The sequence below is a fragment of the Hydra vulgaris genome, chromosome 01, assembly GCF_038396675.1.
Source record: "Hydra vulgaris chromosome 01, alternate assembly HydraT2T_AEP".
Taxonomy (NCBI): Eukaryota; Metazoa; Cnidaria; class Hydrozoa; order Anthoathecata; family Hydridae; genus Hydra; species Hydra vulgaris.
Window position 1 is genome coordinate 54,218,943 of NC_088920.1, and position 18,815 is coordinate 54,237,757.

Genomic DNA, 18,815 nt, shown 5'->3' on the forward strand with positions numbered 1-18,815 from the left:
GTATTTTTTTTGGGTCAACATTTTTCACAAACCTATTTTCGACAAGGTATTTTCTCACATTGCAACTAAAGGTTTTGCTAATCAGTTATTGTGCTATTGAATAGCTTTGACAGTTAGCTTTGCTGTATTTTTTCTTATTGCTGTGGTCAACTTCTTCATCTTTTTAACTGTCAAGTGTCACTTTTCTTTGCTTCAATCGTTGGTTTTAGTTTTTGGCTTGCTTTTTGGCTTCTGAGTATTCTTTTTCTGCCTTCGTTTGTTCAAGAATCAATCATTTTGTGACAAATTTACTTTTGACTACAACTTTGACTCGCTTTTTAGGCTTTTGATTTCAATTTCTTAATTTCAGGTATCTTTTGAGATTCTTTTCAATTACTTGGCTCCCCAATAGTATTTCTTCTCAAATTAATTGAGGAACGATTGTATTTGAGATGCTGTTGATGGAGTTCCTGATACTATTTGTAAAAATGTTGATAAAGTTGCTGGTGCTAATTCTGAAGACATTGATGATGTTGTTGGTGGTGGTATTGGTGCTGCTGGATTGCAAGCTCTGAAAGCTTGTTTTTTTTTCTATCAACTGCGTTTTTATTTATACCTGTATTTTCAAAACCACTGACTGCATGTGATCTTTTGATAGCTTGCTCTGATGAATGTAATTTCGACAGCAAGAGAGGAAACGTCAGCTTATCAATGTTTTTAGAATCAGTTTCTATTTAGTGTTGTTAAAAATTGCCAAACATTTTTAACTTGACAAGTTGGATGGTAAAATGGTTAGTTTCATGTCATTCTCTTAACATAGTTGAATCGCTGCCATAGAAACTAACTTAAGTGACCATCAACTACTAAAACTAGTCGGCCTTCGTAATTTGCATTTTTAAAAGGAATGAGCATAAATTTTATCCTTTGTATAAACTGATTCTCCTCCATCCAACTAGAAGGAGACAGTGAAGCACATACCAGGAGGTCCACCAATACCCCAGTTGAGCCCAAAAATGTTTTGTTTTGTAGACAAAAAAAAGTGGCAAATAGTCATCATTGGCATTGCAGCAATTATTGACAGTGTAGTCAACTTTTTCATATTTCCACCAATAATAAATGGTCTTTTTTTCTAATTAAGACTGCTTTTGAACCTTGATCACAATCGAACCCAATTTCGTCACAGTTAAAAACATTTTTTGGTTTGTCCAATACATCTGCGTTTTTGTAGATTGTATGAAGTGTTTCAAAAAATTCATCAACCTCTTGGTTATATTACTTAAATGTTTATACCAGGGGTCAGCAACCTGCTGCTTGCAAGCCAAATTTGATGTTAAAATTTTGATGGTAAAATGTGGCTCTTCAGCTCCATGCACAAATACTGTTATAATATTGAAAATGAGATGTTAGTAGCTCTTTAAAAACTAGAAAATTTTTATAAATTGCAAACTTTGACTCTTAAAAGATTGCCTTCGTTTTTTTCCTTTGGTTTGAGTCTTAAAAGATTGTTTTTGTTTTTTTCTCTTGGTTTATACAAATTATCAAATGCATTATTTTGTTATACTAGAAATAGTTTGCTTTCAATGTGAAATTGGATTAGGTCTAAAGTTAAAATTAGAAGGATTGGTACATTATGGATTGTGACTCTGCACTGTTCATAATTTATGAAAAATATTTAACATTATCTAGGGCTAGGGCTATCGACAGGTACACAGGTAACCACCTGTTGCTTACTACCTGGGTAGCATTATCAAATGCTACCCATTATCCCAAATTACCCAAATGTTACCGTTAACCAAGCAAAAAATATATATTTTATAATTTACAGATGATTAATTATATATATATATATATATATATATATATATATATATATATATATATATATATATATATATATATATATATATATTAAGTTTGCAAATATTAATTGTAATATAACAACTTAAAAATATAAACTTGTTGTGTGAAAGAAGATCTTGAAGATCTTGTCAAAATTTCAATAGTTACAATTTCTTTATCACAGTAAGAATTTCAGAATACATTTTTCTGAAAAAGAACATACATGTTCTTTAAATTCCATAATTTGAGCAATTTTTTTATTATTGACATAATATCAACTTGCAATTCTTTGATAGGTTGCATGAATTTAATTATTTTACCTTCTATCATGCACTGGAAAAAGTTTAAACCAAGAGTGTTGCATGTAGCAATCACTTTTACTTCTATTTACTTTTTGTTTAGAGCAAGCCTTTGTAATTTTATGTTGTTAAATATATTTTAAAAAAGGTTCATAAGTTAAAAGTTGAATTAAATTTTTTTTTCTAAACATTTCACTTTTAATCGCTTTTTCTTAAAGTTGTAAACTCAAGGAGGAGGGATGATTAAATGTTGACGTAATTTTATAAAGAGAGAGTAGGGGAAAGGGGGGGGGGAGGGGAGCTCTGAAAGTTTGACAAGTTGTTGAAAAGGGGAAGGGGAGGTAAAAGTTGTCATAAAATTGTTAATGTAATTGATAGACAGCCCCTTAAGAATGAAATGATTATAGAATCAAATTACAAAAAAATCTGTTTTGTTTATATTTCTGAAATAACTTAAGCAAATTTTAAAATTATGTTTTTCAATATCAAAATATTTTGATTTTTGGTAGAACAAGCTTTGTTTTTAATGCAGTATGATAAATCCCTATCCCAACATGGGCATTTTTTTAAAAACTGATTTTATATCTATATCATTATATAAGTACGTAGAACCTTCAGAAAAAATAACTGCAAAATAAATACAAGATGCATCAGTATACATTTTTGCTAAGGGTGGGGTGGATGACCCCCTTCAACTTAAAAAATTCAACTACAAAAAAACAATGTTAAACAGTATTTACATTAATTTGTGTGTTGGCTTTTAATTGATGGTTAAGATACTAAATTTCAGGAATAAAACTATATAATGATCATTTTTAAAAATAATTACTATGTGAATGTAAGCTAAAAATTGTCTTTTAAAGTGTTATCTTGAAATAGCAATTGTGTCGAGATGGCAAATGGCGGTTCAGCATGTTCAGATTTTTACGCCAGGTCTAACCAATTTTTCTGATTGAAAGATGGTTAACCAAAACTCTATCTGAGTAAGTTGAATATGTGGTTTGATCATCTCAAATATATTTTGTTCAATATATTTAAGATGATTAAACGGCAACATTCATAAAAGAGTTGCAAGTGAAAGTTTGAATAAGCTAAAGCAGCATGAACCTCTTCATTACATATATGGTTTGCATAATCAACAGTTGTACCACCCGTTAATTGGTTAATAGTAATAACCTGGCATTTATTTTTTGATGTTAAAGGAATGCTGTTGGTATGAATGTCTTCTTGCATTTTTGTATCAGACCCAAGAGTTAGATGATTATAACTGATGGACCATTCTACTACTTGCAGATCATCGATACTGCCAACCTTGTTAGCCATTAGCTCAATAGTACTAAAATGAGGAGTCTGGGTCATATCATTTTCTAAGCTAGTAATAACATTTTTATTTGTTCTGATAACAGCATTATAATTGAGAGTTTTGTTTCTATACTTTTATCTTGTTAATTTTTATTATCTTTTTTATAGCAGTAAGATTGCGACTATTAGACAATCTACTTTTTTTACTATAATAATATGTGTTTAATTTGTTCTTAACCTCAACTCTTAAAGCTTTTATAATCTCTTCTTTTCTTCAAACACTTTGCATGAAAATTTTTAATAAGTGTTTAATTTTAATTTTACTTCTGTTATCTTGCTTCAGTGTTTACTAAAATAGTGAGCTTACTGTGAAGATAATTGAGACAATCTACTTTTTTAGTTGTTTTTTTTATAAGCCTCAAATCTTGATATGTTTTTTATTTGATACATTTTCACTAAAAGCTGAGGTTGATGGTTCACTTTCTACTGGAGGGGCAACACTGCCTTCATAAGAAGATTTTACAATTAAAGAAAGTGAAACATTGAGAGATAAACTACTTTTTGTTGTCTGTAATGACTGTATTGTAGATATTGTAGCTGAGGATTAAACATTTGCAATATTAATGGTTGCAATGGGATCAATGGAAAAGTCAGAAAGATTTTGGAATAACCAATCATGAAAAAATTCTTTGCCCAAATTTTTGATTTATTTATTAAATTTTCAATTGTAATTTTTGATGTTTTGATTCTTCAATCAATAAAAACTAAAAAAGTCACTGTAACCAAAAATCAATATTAAAAATAACATTTACTTACCCTACTATAGTAAATGTAGAATTGGAATACTAATAAATCAAAACATACCTTTCTCATTAAAAATGAATGCAGTCCAAAAAAAAAGTTTTCATTAAAATTTTAGTTTAATGTATGTATGTATGTATTTATTTATAAATGCATGTATGACATGCATACATATACATACAATAAATGCATATACATACATACACACATACATACATGTGTGTATATGTATTTATTTACATACATACACACATACATACATGTGTATGTATATGTATTTATTTATTTATGTATAAATGTATGCATGCATATGTATTGTAAATATATATATTTATTTAGTTTAATCTGTTTTTTTTATATACTTGAGGTCTTCAACATTTACAGACTTAAATCGAGCAGTAGCAGTCCCTTATACACAAGGAAATTGGGAAGGAAAGTTGGGAAGCGATCTTATACGATTTATTGATGCACCAAATGCAACTGTTCGAGTTAATATTGCAGCCATTCATAGTTCAGAAAATTTTTTTATAAATGGATCTAATTGGGAAGGAATACTTGGTCTTGGATACGCACGTCTATCTAAAGTGTGGTTTTTTTCTTTGTAACTAGTAAAGTTTTTTTTTTAACTTGGTTTAAACTGTTTTTTTCTTGGTAACTTGGTTTAAATTGTTTTTTTCTAGTACATTGTTAAAAATAAATATTGATCACTAGAGAATTGGTCTGTTTTGATTTAAAGTTGTTTTTTCTAAGTGGAATAATACTTTAATATTAAATAATAGTTTTAGTTTATTTTTATATGAGGTTATTGTGGAATCATTGGTGAAAAATTTATGATTTTGATTGAGAAAGGTAAAGAGTTCAAATTTAAAAATAGAATTATTGACAGATTTTTGTTATGTTTTCATGAAAGTTTTTGAAGAATTAACTGATGCTCGTTATCCTAGTAGACTCTTCATTAGAAATCATATATAATCATATAGAAAATACCCATTGACCCATCCATAAAAGTTATAAGTAAATAATAGAAAAAATCCCTAAAAAGTGTATATTTATACATTTATAATGGAACAAATATTATTACAAAAAAAAAAAAAAAATAATGGAGTGATTGAGCTAAAAAGTTTTTTAAGCAGGTATATAAAATGTACATAGAAAGGAAAAAGAAATTTTTGCAACTAATAATTAAATAGGTTCACATAAGCTGTATTATTTTTTAGCTGAGCTTAAATAGAGATTAAGGTCTTATTGTGTGATAACTGTGCTGTGGGTTAAATACAAGAAAAAAGGAAAAAGAAGATGGATATGACTTGTAGTAACACAATAAATGTTTCACAGGAAAAGTAAGGTTAGAAAGGAGGGTGCTCTATTTACTAGTCCAATGGCATCTCTTTGATTATTTTACTTTAACCCTTGCATTCAGATAAGTTAGATTATTATGTTAGGTTGATAAGGTGCATTATAAAAGCTTTGTTTGGTTTGGATTTTCAAAATGCAATACATCAGTTGACTAGGTTTATTTATATGTTAAATAGTGGTAATGATGTTGAAAGGGGTGCAGAGTCCCAAAAAAGTAATATGGCTTTAAACCACTATTTTTGTTCTCAGGTTTCCAGAAGTTTAATGTTAGGAGACTTATGAATTATATTAAGAAAAAAATTCATGGGATTTTATGACATAGAGCCTATTGTTTTTTAGTCTGGAGTCCCTTATCGGTGTTGTACATAAAGACTCTGGGTTCAAAATTGATAGCTGGGTTCAAAATTTTGTTGCTTTGAATTCAGAGTTCTTTTGGGATGTTGATTGTTGGTAGTGATGACTACCAGCAAAGTTAATATGTAAATTTAATTAAAAAAAAGTTATGAAGTTTGTAAATTTTCTCTGGTGATCAATTTAATGAATTTTTATATAAAAAAATAAATATATAAAATTATGCAATGCTCACTAAAAGCACTTTTTACACAGCCAGACAGCAGTGTTACACCATTGTTTGATCAATTTGTCATTTCTGATGTTGTTGAAGATACCTTTTCTATGCAGTTGTGCAGCACTTCAGAACTAGATCCTTCATCTGAACCAACTGTTGCTGGAACAATGGTAATTTTTTTTAATTTTTTAATTTGTGTTTATAATTTGTTTCAATTTGGGTTTATAATGTCTATTAAAAATTTGCTGATTGCTGGTAAATAGACAAAAAATTAAAAAATAGACAAAAAATTTTATAAACCTTATAATTTATATTTTTGTTTCAAATAAATAATATAAAAATTTAATACTTTAGTTATGGCTACTTTTTTTTAATTTGCTTTATGTTCTGCTTTAGATTAAACTCTTTAGGTATAAAATATTGTGTTTTAAAAGGCTATGACATTGTAATCATGGTAACCTTAAAGTCCATGTTAAAAGTATAAAATAACTATAATTAAAGATAATTACTTCAAAGTTTTTTGTTCCTTTTAAAGTAACAAATTTAAAAAAAGTTCTTACATCACAGAGTTACTTTGTATTATATGCAATTGTATGAAACGTTGAAAAAATCGAGAATTAATTTTAGTTATTTAAACCATGAACTGGGTAGGGGACAATATGAGACAATAAGACATGGATGATGTATTATAATAATAAATAAAATTGTTGTAATAACCATTATATATCCTTTATTATCAATGTAAACAATGTTTTTATTTTTATTTTTTTTATGTAGGTTAATGTTATAGATTAAATTATTGTTTTAGCTCTTTTATCTGTGTTTGGGAGATCTTCTAAAATTGTCATAAAAAAATCTCATAAAACTTAAAAATTTTATGATATTTTTGTCTTATTCCTAAGCTATATAGTTTTATCATCCGAATTATAATAAAATTTTTTAAAAACACAAATTTAATTGACCAGTGTTTTATGTTGACCAGTTTTATGTTTTTAAAAACATTCTGAATGTTTTTATCAATGTAAACAATGTTTTTATTTTTATTTTTTTAATAAAATATTTTTATTTTTATTATTTTTAATAAGATATTTTTATTATTATTTTTCTTACTGTAAATCATGCACAGAGTGCTGCTACATTGACTGACAAATAGCCTGACTCGCAACGGAGTGCTGCTACATCGACTGACAAATAGCCTGACTTGCAACGGAATGCTGCTACATCGACTATCTTATAGCCTGATTCGCAACGGATTGCTGCTACATCGACTGAGGGTTTGGTTGGGGCAGGCAGTCTATCAAATAATTAAAAAAAAAATTCAGGTCTTGCATTTTAATTTTTTTTTGTGTCAACAAAATACAGAAATACCTTCTATCTATATATATATATATATATATATATATATATATATATATATATATATATATATATATATATATATACATACATTCAGCCTATTTGTCAGTCGATATAGCAGCACTCCATTGCGAGTCAGGCTATTTGTCAGACAATGCAGCAGCACTTTGTTGCAAGTCAGACTATAAGATAGTCGATGTAGCAACACTCCATGCATGATTTACAATAAGAAAATTAATAATAAAAATATTTTATTAAAAAAAATAAAAACAGAAATATTTTATTAAAAAAAATATAAACATTGGTAACATTGATAAAAATATTCAGAATATTTTAAAAACATTCAGAATGTTTTTAAAAACATTCTGGTCAATTAAATTTGCATTTTTGCGGTTTTTTTAAAAAACAATTAATTTGTAATTAAGTTAATGGCTTTAACTTTCTGACAACACGCTAATGTTGGACGAAAGTCAAAAGTAACTAAAAGTGACGTATTTGTTGGCATAAGAATCATTTTTTTCCTTCCGTACTCCCAAATGCAACAATCTATAGAACTATATATATGCACATATATATATATACATACATATATATATATAGATATATATATATATATATATATATATATATATATATATATATATATATATATATATATATATATATATGTATATACATCATATCATCTATATATATGTATATGTATATATATATATATATATATATATATATATATATATATATATATATATATATATATGTATATATATATGTCATATCTATATATATATACATGATATATATATATCATGTGTATAAATATATATATGTGTGTATTTGTATAAATATACATATATATATGTGTGTGTATATATATATATTTATATATATATATATATATATATATATATATATATATATATATATATATATATATATATATATATATATATATATATATATATATATAGAGTCCTATAGATTGTTGCATTTGGGAACAGCGGAAGGAAAAAAATGATTCTTATGCCAACAAATATGTCACTTTTAATTACTTTTGACTTTCGTCCAACATTTGCGTGTTGTCAGAAAGTTAAAGCCATTAATTTTATTACAAATTAATTGTTTTTTAAAAAACCACAAAAGCGCAAATTTAATTGAATGTTTTTAATAATGTTTTTAATAATATAAATTAATGTTTTTAATAATATAAACATCTGTTTTATATATTTTGAGAATATTTGATGTTAAATATTTTATTATTTTTATACAAACTTTTGTAAAGTAATTTTAATTTGAGATTTTAAAGCACAAATAAAGCTGCAACTAACAAAAGTTAGTTGCAGCTAAGCAAAATTAGGTATCCATAGCAACTAAATAAAAAATATATTCACTTTTTTAAAAAGCAAAAAAAAGCAGATTATGTTCAGCAACAGACTGCAGGCAAACCCTTTTTTTAGCTCTATTCATTTTACCTTTATTCAAAACATCAGTTTTGTCAATTTTAGTATTTTCCAAGAAATGCTTTTTATTATTATTAAAACTTATATCTTTTAAATAATTAGTTACTTTAAAATAAAATAAAAATGCTAATTAGAAAAACTTTTTATCAGAAAAATATAAATTAATTTTTATACTGAACCAGACTCCATATTAACATCAAATGCAGGCGATTTTTCAATATCAGTAGAAGTAACTGCAACGTTTTTTGGACGCTTTGCTAATTTTCTTTTTTCTTTTTTTACCTGACTGAATGTTTCCTTTTGTATTAACTCTTGACCTTTGGTCTTTGATATATTTTTTTTCCTCAAGTGGAATCTGAATAAATTGAAACAAAATATCATAAAATTAGCAAAAGGAAACTTACATAAGTTATATAACTTATATAACTATTTTAAGAAGAAAGTTTAAAGAAACTATGTAGTACATATTATGTAGAGAAACTTAAAAAAAAAAGTTAAATTCTCAACTAATCTTGCTCTCTCTGGGGGACAAACACATAAAAAATGTTTTTTAAGATTAAATTTTTGCATTTCACTTTATCATCATAGCAGAGAACTTCATCTATATTATATCTGCAGGTAGATATATCATAAAGGTTTTCCAATGCACTATATGCAGCAGTTTGAGGTCTTTTTTTGCACTTTTTTCCATTAATAAGTTTCATATATTTTGACCAGTTTTAAATAAATTGACCCATTTTTTTATCAAGAGTAATTCTAAGTTTACATTTAGCCAAATGTTTGCAAGTTTTTTTTGAGTTTTATCAACTATGTCAGATTTGTTTTTGAATTCGGATTGCACAAAATAAAAGTATCTATAAATGTCTCAATATGTTGGTAAAACACTAGCAGGAAAGTCACTATTTAACCTCCAGTGACTTTTTTAGTAGTTAGTCGGGTTTTTGGAGCCATTTTATTTATTTATTTACACTTTTGCCAATAATAAAAGAATTTGCAGTCGTAACTTATAAAAAATAATTACATGACTGGGGCTAGAAAAAGACAAAATCAATCTTATAACCAAGCCTCAAAAAATGGGTCATTACTAGATAAAATATAGTTTAATAATATAGTTTCAATGTATATATCTCTGAATAATATAAAAGAAAATGTAAATATATCACATAGTATTTAAAATTTATAGTTTTTCAAAAAATAAGATTTAAGAATTGTTTTGTAAAATAAAAGAAACAAAATTTAATAAAATAATAAAATGACAAGAATGACATTTAAGATTTGGTTTGAAAAATAAGAAGATATGATTTTATATAAAACACATTTTATTGTTAGAGCAATTTATAGTTTAACTTATTTGATTAAATTTATAATACTTTTTATTGCCAATTCAGTAAAAGCAAACAAACAGTAAAAAGTAAAAGTAAAGGATTAATAAACAACACAAAAATAAATTTCTCAAAAAATTTTGTAACAAGTTTTAAGGCACATTTACAAACTTATTTACAATCGCTTATTTACAAACAAATTTTTCCCGTGTTTGCTATTTTCTTTTAAATTGCAAATGTCGTAAAAAATGGAAAAATTTGTACTTATAAACCTTAATGCAAGAAAATTGATTCAACTTTCTTAAAAAAATTTTAATTAGTTCTTTATTAGTCTAAAAATCTCTGGCTATCTGAGGAGATAGGTAAGTCGAATTTGAAAAAATGGACCTCTCTTAATATATATGTTCATTCCTCCTATTTATGGTCATCGCAAACCCTTTTGTTGTGAAATTAATAGCAATTGCCTAATTAGATTTAATTTTTTTAATAATTGGGTTGCAGATATTTGGAATGCTTCGCCAAATGATGTTGTCGATGCCTCTACTATCAACAGTTTTAAAACAAAAGTAGGCCAGCAACTATCATAGTTACTAAAATGCACCCATTTCCATGGTTGTATTGCTGCAGCCACGTATATATAAAAGAAGAGAAGAAGAGTGAAAAAAAAGAAAAATTTTAGTGCCTCAGCCTAAACTCTTAGTTAATGTAGCACTCCTTGCATGTTCTACCTATTTACAGTTGATTTATATACTGAAGCCCCTGGCATCTATCTATATATGAGGAGCCCATTTGCAAAACACAATAAGTGTGAGTAAACTGGTTTTTAGAAAACAACAAAATACATACATCTATATATATATATATATATATATATATATATATATATATATATATATATATATATATATATATATATATATATATATATATATATATATATATGTATATACACATACACACACACATGCAAGAGTCTACCTATTTACAATACATGCATTAGCTGTAAATAGGTAGAACATGCAAGGAGCACTTCATTAACTAAGAGTTAGGGCTGAAGTAGCAATCATTTTTATCATGTAACAATATATATTGGAATATATTGTTATATTTCACATAACAATATATCCCAAAGAACTTATGTTTGAGAAAAAAAACTAGATGAATAAGAATTTTTTGGAGTTAATTGAATGATGAGTAACACAAAAATGAATTTTTATTAGATGGCACAAAAGATTCTAGCTCTTTAGCGCAGTGCCACTTATAGTATTTATAGAAAAGAGAAAGAAAAGCAGCATTACAACGATGTGATAATGGTTGGAGGTTGGCTGCAAAAGCAGGTTCAACTATGTTTACAATTCGTTTTTGTACTTTGTCTAAAAGAGAAAGGGCATCATTGGAAGATCCGCTCCAGATATGGCAAGAGTATTCAATACAAGGAAGGATTTGAGATATATAGAGATAAAGAATAGAATTGAGAGTAAGAAAGTGCTGAGCGCGATAAAGGGATGCAACCTTTGGAGATGCTAATTTTGCAATGGATTTGATATATGATTTCCTAGAAAGATCGGAAGTAAGAGTTAATCCTAGAAGATGAAGGGTAGATGACTCATTGAGTACATTACCATTCATAAATATAGTAAGATCTAGATTATTGTGATTACAATTAGCTGAAAAAAATTTAGTTATATCTGAGTTGGAGTTCATTAGCCACTGAGAGCCCCATGCTGTAGCAGAAGTGAGATCCTTTTCAAGCTTAAATGCCCTCTCCAAGCAATCAGAGAGTGTTGGCTTCTTATCAAGACAAGAATAAATTGTAGTATCATCAGCGAACAATGCCACCTTAAAACTGAGAATTTCCGGAAAGTCATTAATGTAAATTAAAAAAAGTATAGGGCCAGAGATAGAAAGAACCCCTGAAGTTATAAAGATATAAAGAAGAGTAAAGATATACAGAATAAGAAAAAGAGTGCTGTCCATCAAGGATAACTTTTACACTACCATTGGTACATTTGGTAAAGAAAGATTCAATAATCTTAGAGATGTTACCTGATACTCTGTAAGAAGAAAGCTTGTGGAGAAGACCAGTATCCCGAACTTTATCAAAAGCTTTAGAAATGTTTTGAGCAATGGCCTTAACTTCTCTACATCTATCTAATGCACAATAAAACCTATCGGTTATTACTGTTAGCAAATCAGCTATAGAACGAGAAGATTGAAATCCATATTGATGATCAGAAAGTTAGTTATTAGATTCAAGATAAGAGATAAGTGTTTGTTAATTAAAGACTCAAAAACCTTGCTTGTGATAGGAAGTAGACTAATGGGACAATAATTAGACTAGTCAGATTGCTCTCCAGAATTTTTTAAAATAGGAATAACAGATGCTGCTTTCCAGCAGGCTTGAAAGCAAGACTCTGATAAGCACTTGTTAAATAGTTTTGAAATTATAGACAACTCTTGAGAAGACTTCTGCAAGACTAAGACAGGTATGTTGTGCAGACCATAAGCTGTAGAAAAGTCTAATCAGGAAATAACTTTAGATACAGAAGTTGGAGTGATGCGAATGTCAAGCAATGGATCAACCTGTTTGTCGGTTATATCAGGTAGAACGCAACTAGTGGAATCAAGAGATGATATAGATGAAAAGTTCTTAGCAAACATTTCAGCTTTGTCTGTAGGTGAGGTGATACAATCTGAACCATACAAGAAAGGTGGAATAACAGATTTTTCTTTATTATAGGTACTGTTAAAGATTCTCCAGTCAAAAAGTCACGAGAGGATAATTTTTGAGATGAAATACAAGATTTTGTGACCTGAGAATAAGGGGCTTTGGCGTTAGACAAAACTTTTTTTACAATGGTTTCTAGCAATAGTAAACAAGCGTCTGTTTTGTGGAGAATTGTTTTGCTGATAGATATGGAAGTAATGGTTTCAATTAGAAATTGCAGCAGCACAATGAGAGGAAAACGGTGGAGAAGAGTGAGGATTGACTTAGTATCGGCAAGAAGGAATACAAGATTCTATCCCAGCCTGAATCCTAGAAGTATCATAAAAAGCACATTTGTCAGCAGAAAGACAAATGATTTCTACCCATGGGCATAATGAAGATAATCATGGAAAGAGTCCCAGTAGTTGGTAAAAGGTATGATGGTAAGGTAGTTGTAAAAGGTTGTAGATGGTTGAAAAAGTTGTAGATGGTTAGAGTAGTTGTAAAAGGTACGATGATAGGAAAACTCTGATGATGAAGAAGAATGAGATAACAGTTTTATAGAGATCAAACCGTGCAAAAAGAAGCACCTAAGGGTGAATGTGGAGAAATAGAGCACTGACTAGGATCAGAAACAAGACATAAGTCGAATAGAGAACGTAAATGATTTGGATTGTCCTGAAAGCGAGTTGGAAAATTGAATATTTGAGTTAGAGATTGAGAAAAACAAGAGTTGTGGGCCTTAACGCCTGCAAGGTCATTAGCATTAGAGCCAAGCCATTCAGTGTGATGGGCATTTAAGTTACCAACAGCAGCGTATTGGCTGAAGAATAAATAGAAATGGTATGATCAATTTGATCAAAAATAACATTGAAACAAATGCACTCTTGAGATGAAAGAGAGCAATATAGAACAAAGTGGTGTTAAATGAAAGCACATAAAAGAATAGTCTGTGGATTCAAATGTAGTTTCCTGACAAATAGGAGAATTCTTACAAATATAAATCCCCAGACCAATCATGTGACTATTGGAGTCTTTATGAATTAAAGGAAGATAACCATCAACACTAAGATCACAAGCTCAGACAGCCAAACTAAAATTAGTATCACAAAGAACAAGTAGGTCTGGTGAATTTTGCATTGAATTTTGAATTTACTTCGAAGACCGTGAGTATTAATGAATGATAGATTTATCTAAATGTGGCCTTGACAATGCATACCAAAATAATGAACATTTTTTATTTATTTAAATTTCATGCTATATTTTGCTATAAAATGTTCTTATATCCGAAGATATTGTTGGCTTAGCATAGGAACAGCCACAAATAGTCATAAAGACTATTTGTGGCTGTTCCTATTGTTATTGACCAAAATTTTCACATACCAAAATAATACTCAAGTGCTGGGAATTGTCATACTGTTGTCGTATTGCACAACAGTCTAGTTCTAAACATTTTGTTTGATGTCTAATCAACTGAGCTATCCAGCCACAAAGAAATGTTTGTAAAAAAGTCATTGCAAGTTGGGTAAGTGATAAAGATATGTCTACTTATTTCCACGATTTCATAAAAATACTTGGAAACTTTACAGTTTTCAACAACAGAGCAGAGTGGAACATATAATTTAACATGAAGAACATAAAAGACTTTTAATGACTATTAATGCCACAAGTGATAAGAATAACCTTCAAAATATTTCTATATTTTTTTTTAATTGGTTAATCACTGATAAAAATAATTGAACCATGGTACTCCAAATTTGACCCAATTTGGAAAAATTGCTATTCCAAATTTGCATGTTAGAGTTATTAAATCAAATGGATTCAAAAATCTCAAAACCAAAATACATAAAATTATAAAATCGTAATATAAATTTTATTTATAATAAATTGCATGATGAAAACAAATTTTTAAGTTTTTACTTGCAAATATTAGTACTTTATATACAAACAAAAATATGGTTATAAAAAGTTTAATGGCATTATAAATCTGAACCCAAAAAATTCATGACCATCATTCATTGTTTGCTATTTTTTTATTTTTTATTTTTTAGGTTATAGATATATTTAGGTTATAGTTTTGACATTTTTATCAAATGTAATGTTATATTCTCCAGGACATATTAACAATCATATGACTTTTTGGGTCCAATTAAACTACATTTTTTTTTTAATCTTCTTAATTTCATAAGAGCATGAAGAGGTGTAGTGAATATGGTTTATTTTTTTTTTATATTTTATTTTTAAACAATTATGTTAAAATATTTTGTCATATGTTAAATTTCTCAAGTTAGTCTGTTAAAGTTATAATCAAGTTTATTTTTCTTTTGTTTTTTAAAAAATTTGAGCTTGTTGATTATTATTATTTTACTTTATTTTTTTATTTACTATTCAGTTCAAAATATTATGTTTTAGGTTTTTGGAGAAATGGATGATGATTTATACAAAGGTGATATGTTGTATACCCCAATTGTGAAAAAATGGTATTACGAAGTTGTTATCACTGACATGTCTGTCAATGGTATAAGTTTAGGAGTACATTGTAAGAAATATAATTATGACAAAACAATAGTTGACAGTGGCACTACTAATCTCAGAGTCCCTGAAGAAATATTTAATCTTATTTTGACTCAGTTAAAGAAATATGATAAGGTTAGTACATTCTCTCTAATATAGTTTTAGCCAGTGGCATAACTAGGGGGGGCACAGCCCCGCAAGACGGTAGGGCCCCGGAGCTTAGAGGGCCCCGCAAAGATTTTTCACGTATTCTTAAATGAAAAACAGATAATTTTTCATCAATAGGAACTTTATTATAGAATTTAATTTCAATAGAAATTCTATTATAGAATTTAATTTCAATAGAAATTCTATTATAGATTTAATTTCAATAGAAATTCTATTATAGAATTTAATTTCAATAGAGATTCTATAATAGATTTAGTTTCAATAAAAGTTTTATCGGAGAATTAAATTTCAATAGAAATTCTATTTCAGAATTTAACTTCAATAGCAAATCCATTATAGAATTTCTATTGAATGTAACATTCTTTTGTAAATTTCTATTGAATGTAAACATTAGTGAATAGTAACGTTGTCTATTATAGAAATACCGCTGATATAATTTAGTACTTTAGTATTTGTCGAAAAAGTCAGGTGATTTTATAGTGGAAAATTAAGTATAAATTATTAAATACAATTATATTTAGAAGGTAAGTGCTTTTCTATTTATATGCATTCATGCGAAGCAGTAAAAAAGTCATATAATTATAATTTTCATTACAATAAGTTGAGTTATCAAAATGTTTAGCTAATAGGTAATAAATTAGTTATATTTATAATATTGGTAATATTTTTTAACTGCTTGTTAAAAAAATCTTGCAATTTTATTCTAGCGATTTAAAATATCCTATATAAATTAATTACTGAGATCTTGAATTTTTAAATAAAAAATGTATATAAACGCGATACAGGTAGAACCATGTTTTTGTGTTGAGTACGCACTAGGTTTTGCTATAGAACGAGGATAGTACGAATTAACAAAGAAACACAAATTATGTGTACATATTTGATATAAAGTTGAAAGGGCGGACTCAAGATACGAACTAAAGAATAAATACAAATTAAGTTTATTATTTATTCAAAAATATTTAGCCACATATATTTATATCTTTAGGGTTAATACATATAATTGTTCTAATGAAACATTTTTCTTACAATAGCATGGACTCAAAAAGAACTTATATGAGTGGAGCCAGAAAAAGGAAATTAAAAAAGGAGGCTGATGATAGATTACATAAAAACAATAAAAAGATATCCTTATTTTTTTCATCAGTAGAACAGAAACCTAGTGAAGAAGTTGCAGATAAAAATATCAATGTCATTACTAGTACTTCTCAAGCAACCCTTCAAGAAGAAATGTTATCTGTTTCAATTAACTTAGAACACAAGGAAAATTCGAAAGATCGTAATGAATCTCGTTATAAAAGTAATGCATATGTTTTCGCACATCCTAATAATCTTACCACTGCAGTGCAAGTTGAAGAAACAGATCCAGAACCGAATATATTTCAGGAATTAAATACATTACCAACAGATATGGGATATTTTAAAGGAAAATTTCTTGATGATAGCACAAAAAGATTTATTATTTCTTCTGAAAGATGCAAACCACAAGGACCATTTAAAAAAGATCCTTCACAAAATTTTAGACATTTTTCCACAAATTATTATTATTGTGCATATAAATTTGGTTGAACACAGCGATTTTGGCTCTGTTATTCCAAAATTCTGGACTCAGCATATTGTGAACCATGTTGGTTATTTTCAAATGATAAAAATAGCCAATGGCGTACTGGAGTTCGAGCCTGGAAAGGGCTAGGTAAAAAAATAAAAAGTCATGCTAATAGCCTAAAACATATTGAAGCATGTCAAGTATACGATCATTGGAAACAAAACAGGACACTTAATGAGGATACAGAGACAATAATTCGTCATAATGCTTCATTTTGGAAGATGGTATTAGAAAGGTTATTTAACATCACTTTAATGTTAACAAAAAACTCACTTGCATTTAGAGGTCATAGTGAAATGTTGGCAGATGATATTTACAATGGCAATTTTTTGTCTCATGTTTACTTGTTGTCAAAGTACGACGATACAATGAAACAAGTACTCAATGAGCCTAAAGGCACTATAAATTATCTTTAGTCTAGTCTAGCTATCCAAAATGAAGTGATTCAATGTTTAAGCCAAAATTTAGAAAAAACATTATTATTCGAAATAATTTAATCTGCCTTTTTTTCTATTATAGTTGACACAACTCAAGATGTATCTAGAAACGAACAATTAAGTTTAATTTTTCGATACGTTCACATAGTGCGCAAACAGGACACTCAACCTTGTCAATTAGAGTTTAAAGAAACATTTTTGGGTTTTTATGAAATAAAGGATCATTCGGCAGTAGGTTTAACCAATCAATTGTTATTATTGTTTGAAAATAAAGGAATAGATTTAAAAAAGTGCCGTGGTCAAGGATATGACGGAGCTAATGTGATGAGCGGCATTTATAACGGAGTTCAGAAAAAAATAAATAATATTCAGCTATCTGCACAATATGTTCATTGTGCCAGTCACAAATTAAACCTGGTTATAAATGATGCTGTTTCTGGTTGTAGAGAAGTAAACAATTTTTTTATAATTTGACAAGAAATTTACTCCATTTTTGGCAACAGTATTAAAAGATGGGATTTGCTATCAAATTTTAGCGGGGAGTCGGAAGTAACATTAAAAAAATTAAACCCAATAAGATGGTCTTCAAGAATTAATTCTTTATTAGCTATAAAGTTATGCTTTTTAGATATAGTTAAAACTTTAACTGAAATTTTTTATAAATATTCGAAAAGAGTAGAACAAACTGAAGCTCTAAAATTAAGGGACAAAATTTCAAACTTTGAATTTGTTTTTATTTGCGTCATTATGTATCACATATTAATGAATGTAAATTATGCTTCAAAAAACTTACAAAAAAAGTACATAGATCTATACGAAGCGGCCACGTTATTTGGTACACTGAAATTCAAGTTAAAAGATTTTAGATCAAATTACGATTTATTTAAATTAGAGGCTGTTACTATTTGCAGTAAGTGGAAAATAAAACCAACATTTAAGGTTAAGAGGCAATCCAAATATGCGAGACACTTTGATGATTTAAGTGGAAGTCATTTCAACAAATGCGCTGAAAAAAGATTTTAAATTAATGTTTTTTATAGGACCATAGATATTGTTAACGTGCAAATAAGTGATAGATTTACTGGAATGGAAAAACTTTCA

The 18,815-nt window shown here is 27.9% G+C and overlaps 1 protein-coding gene across 1 annotated transcript in view; it reads left to right on the forward strand.

Moving 5' to 3' along the window:
• The window catches only part of LOC100215715 (beta-secretase 1), a 32,443-nt gene that overhangs the window by 5,006 nt on the left and 8,622 nt on the right, over positions 1-18,815 (forward strand). The window contains exons 3-5 of the mRNA XM_065788629.1: positions 4,588-4,804; positions 6,183-6,314; positions 15,402-15,638. Of these exons, the coding sequence (XP_065644701.1) occupies positions 4,588-4,804; positions 6,183-6,314; positions 15,402-15,638 (586 nt within the window). The remainder of the gene's footprint in view (positions 1-4,587; positions 4,805-6,182; positions 6,315-15,401; positions 15,639-18,815) is intronic.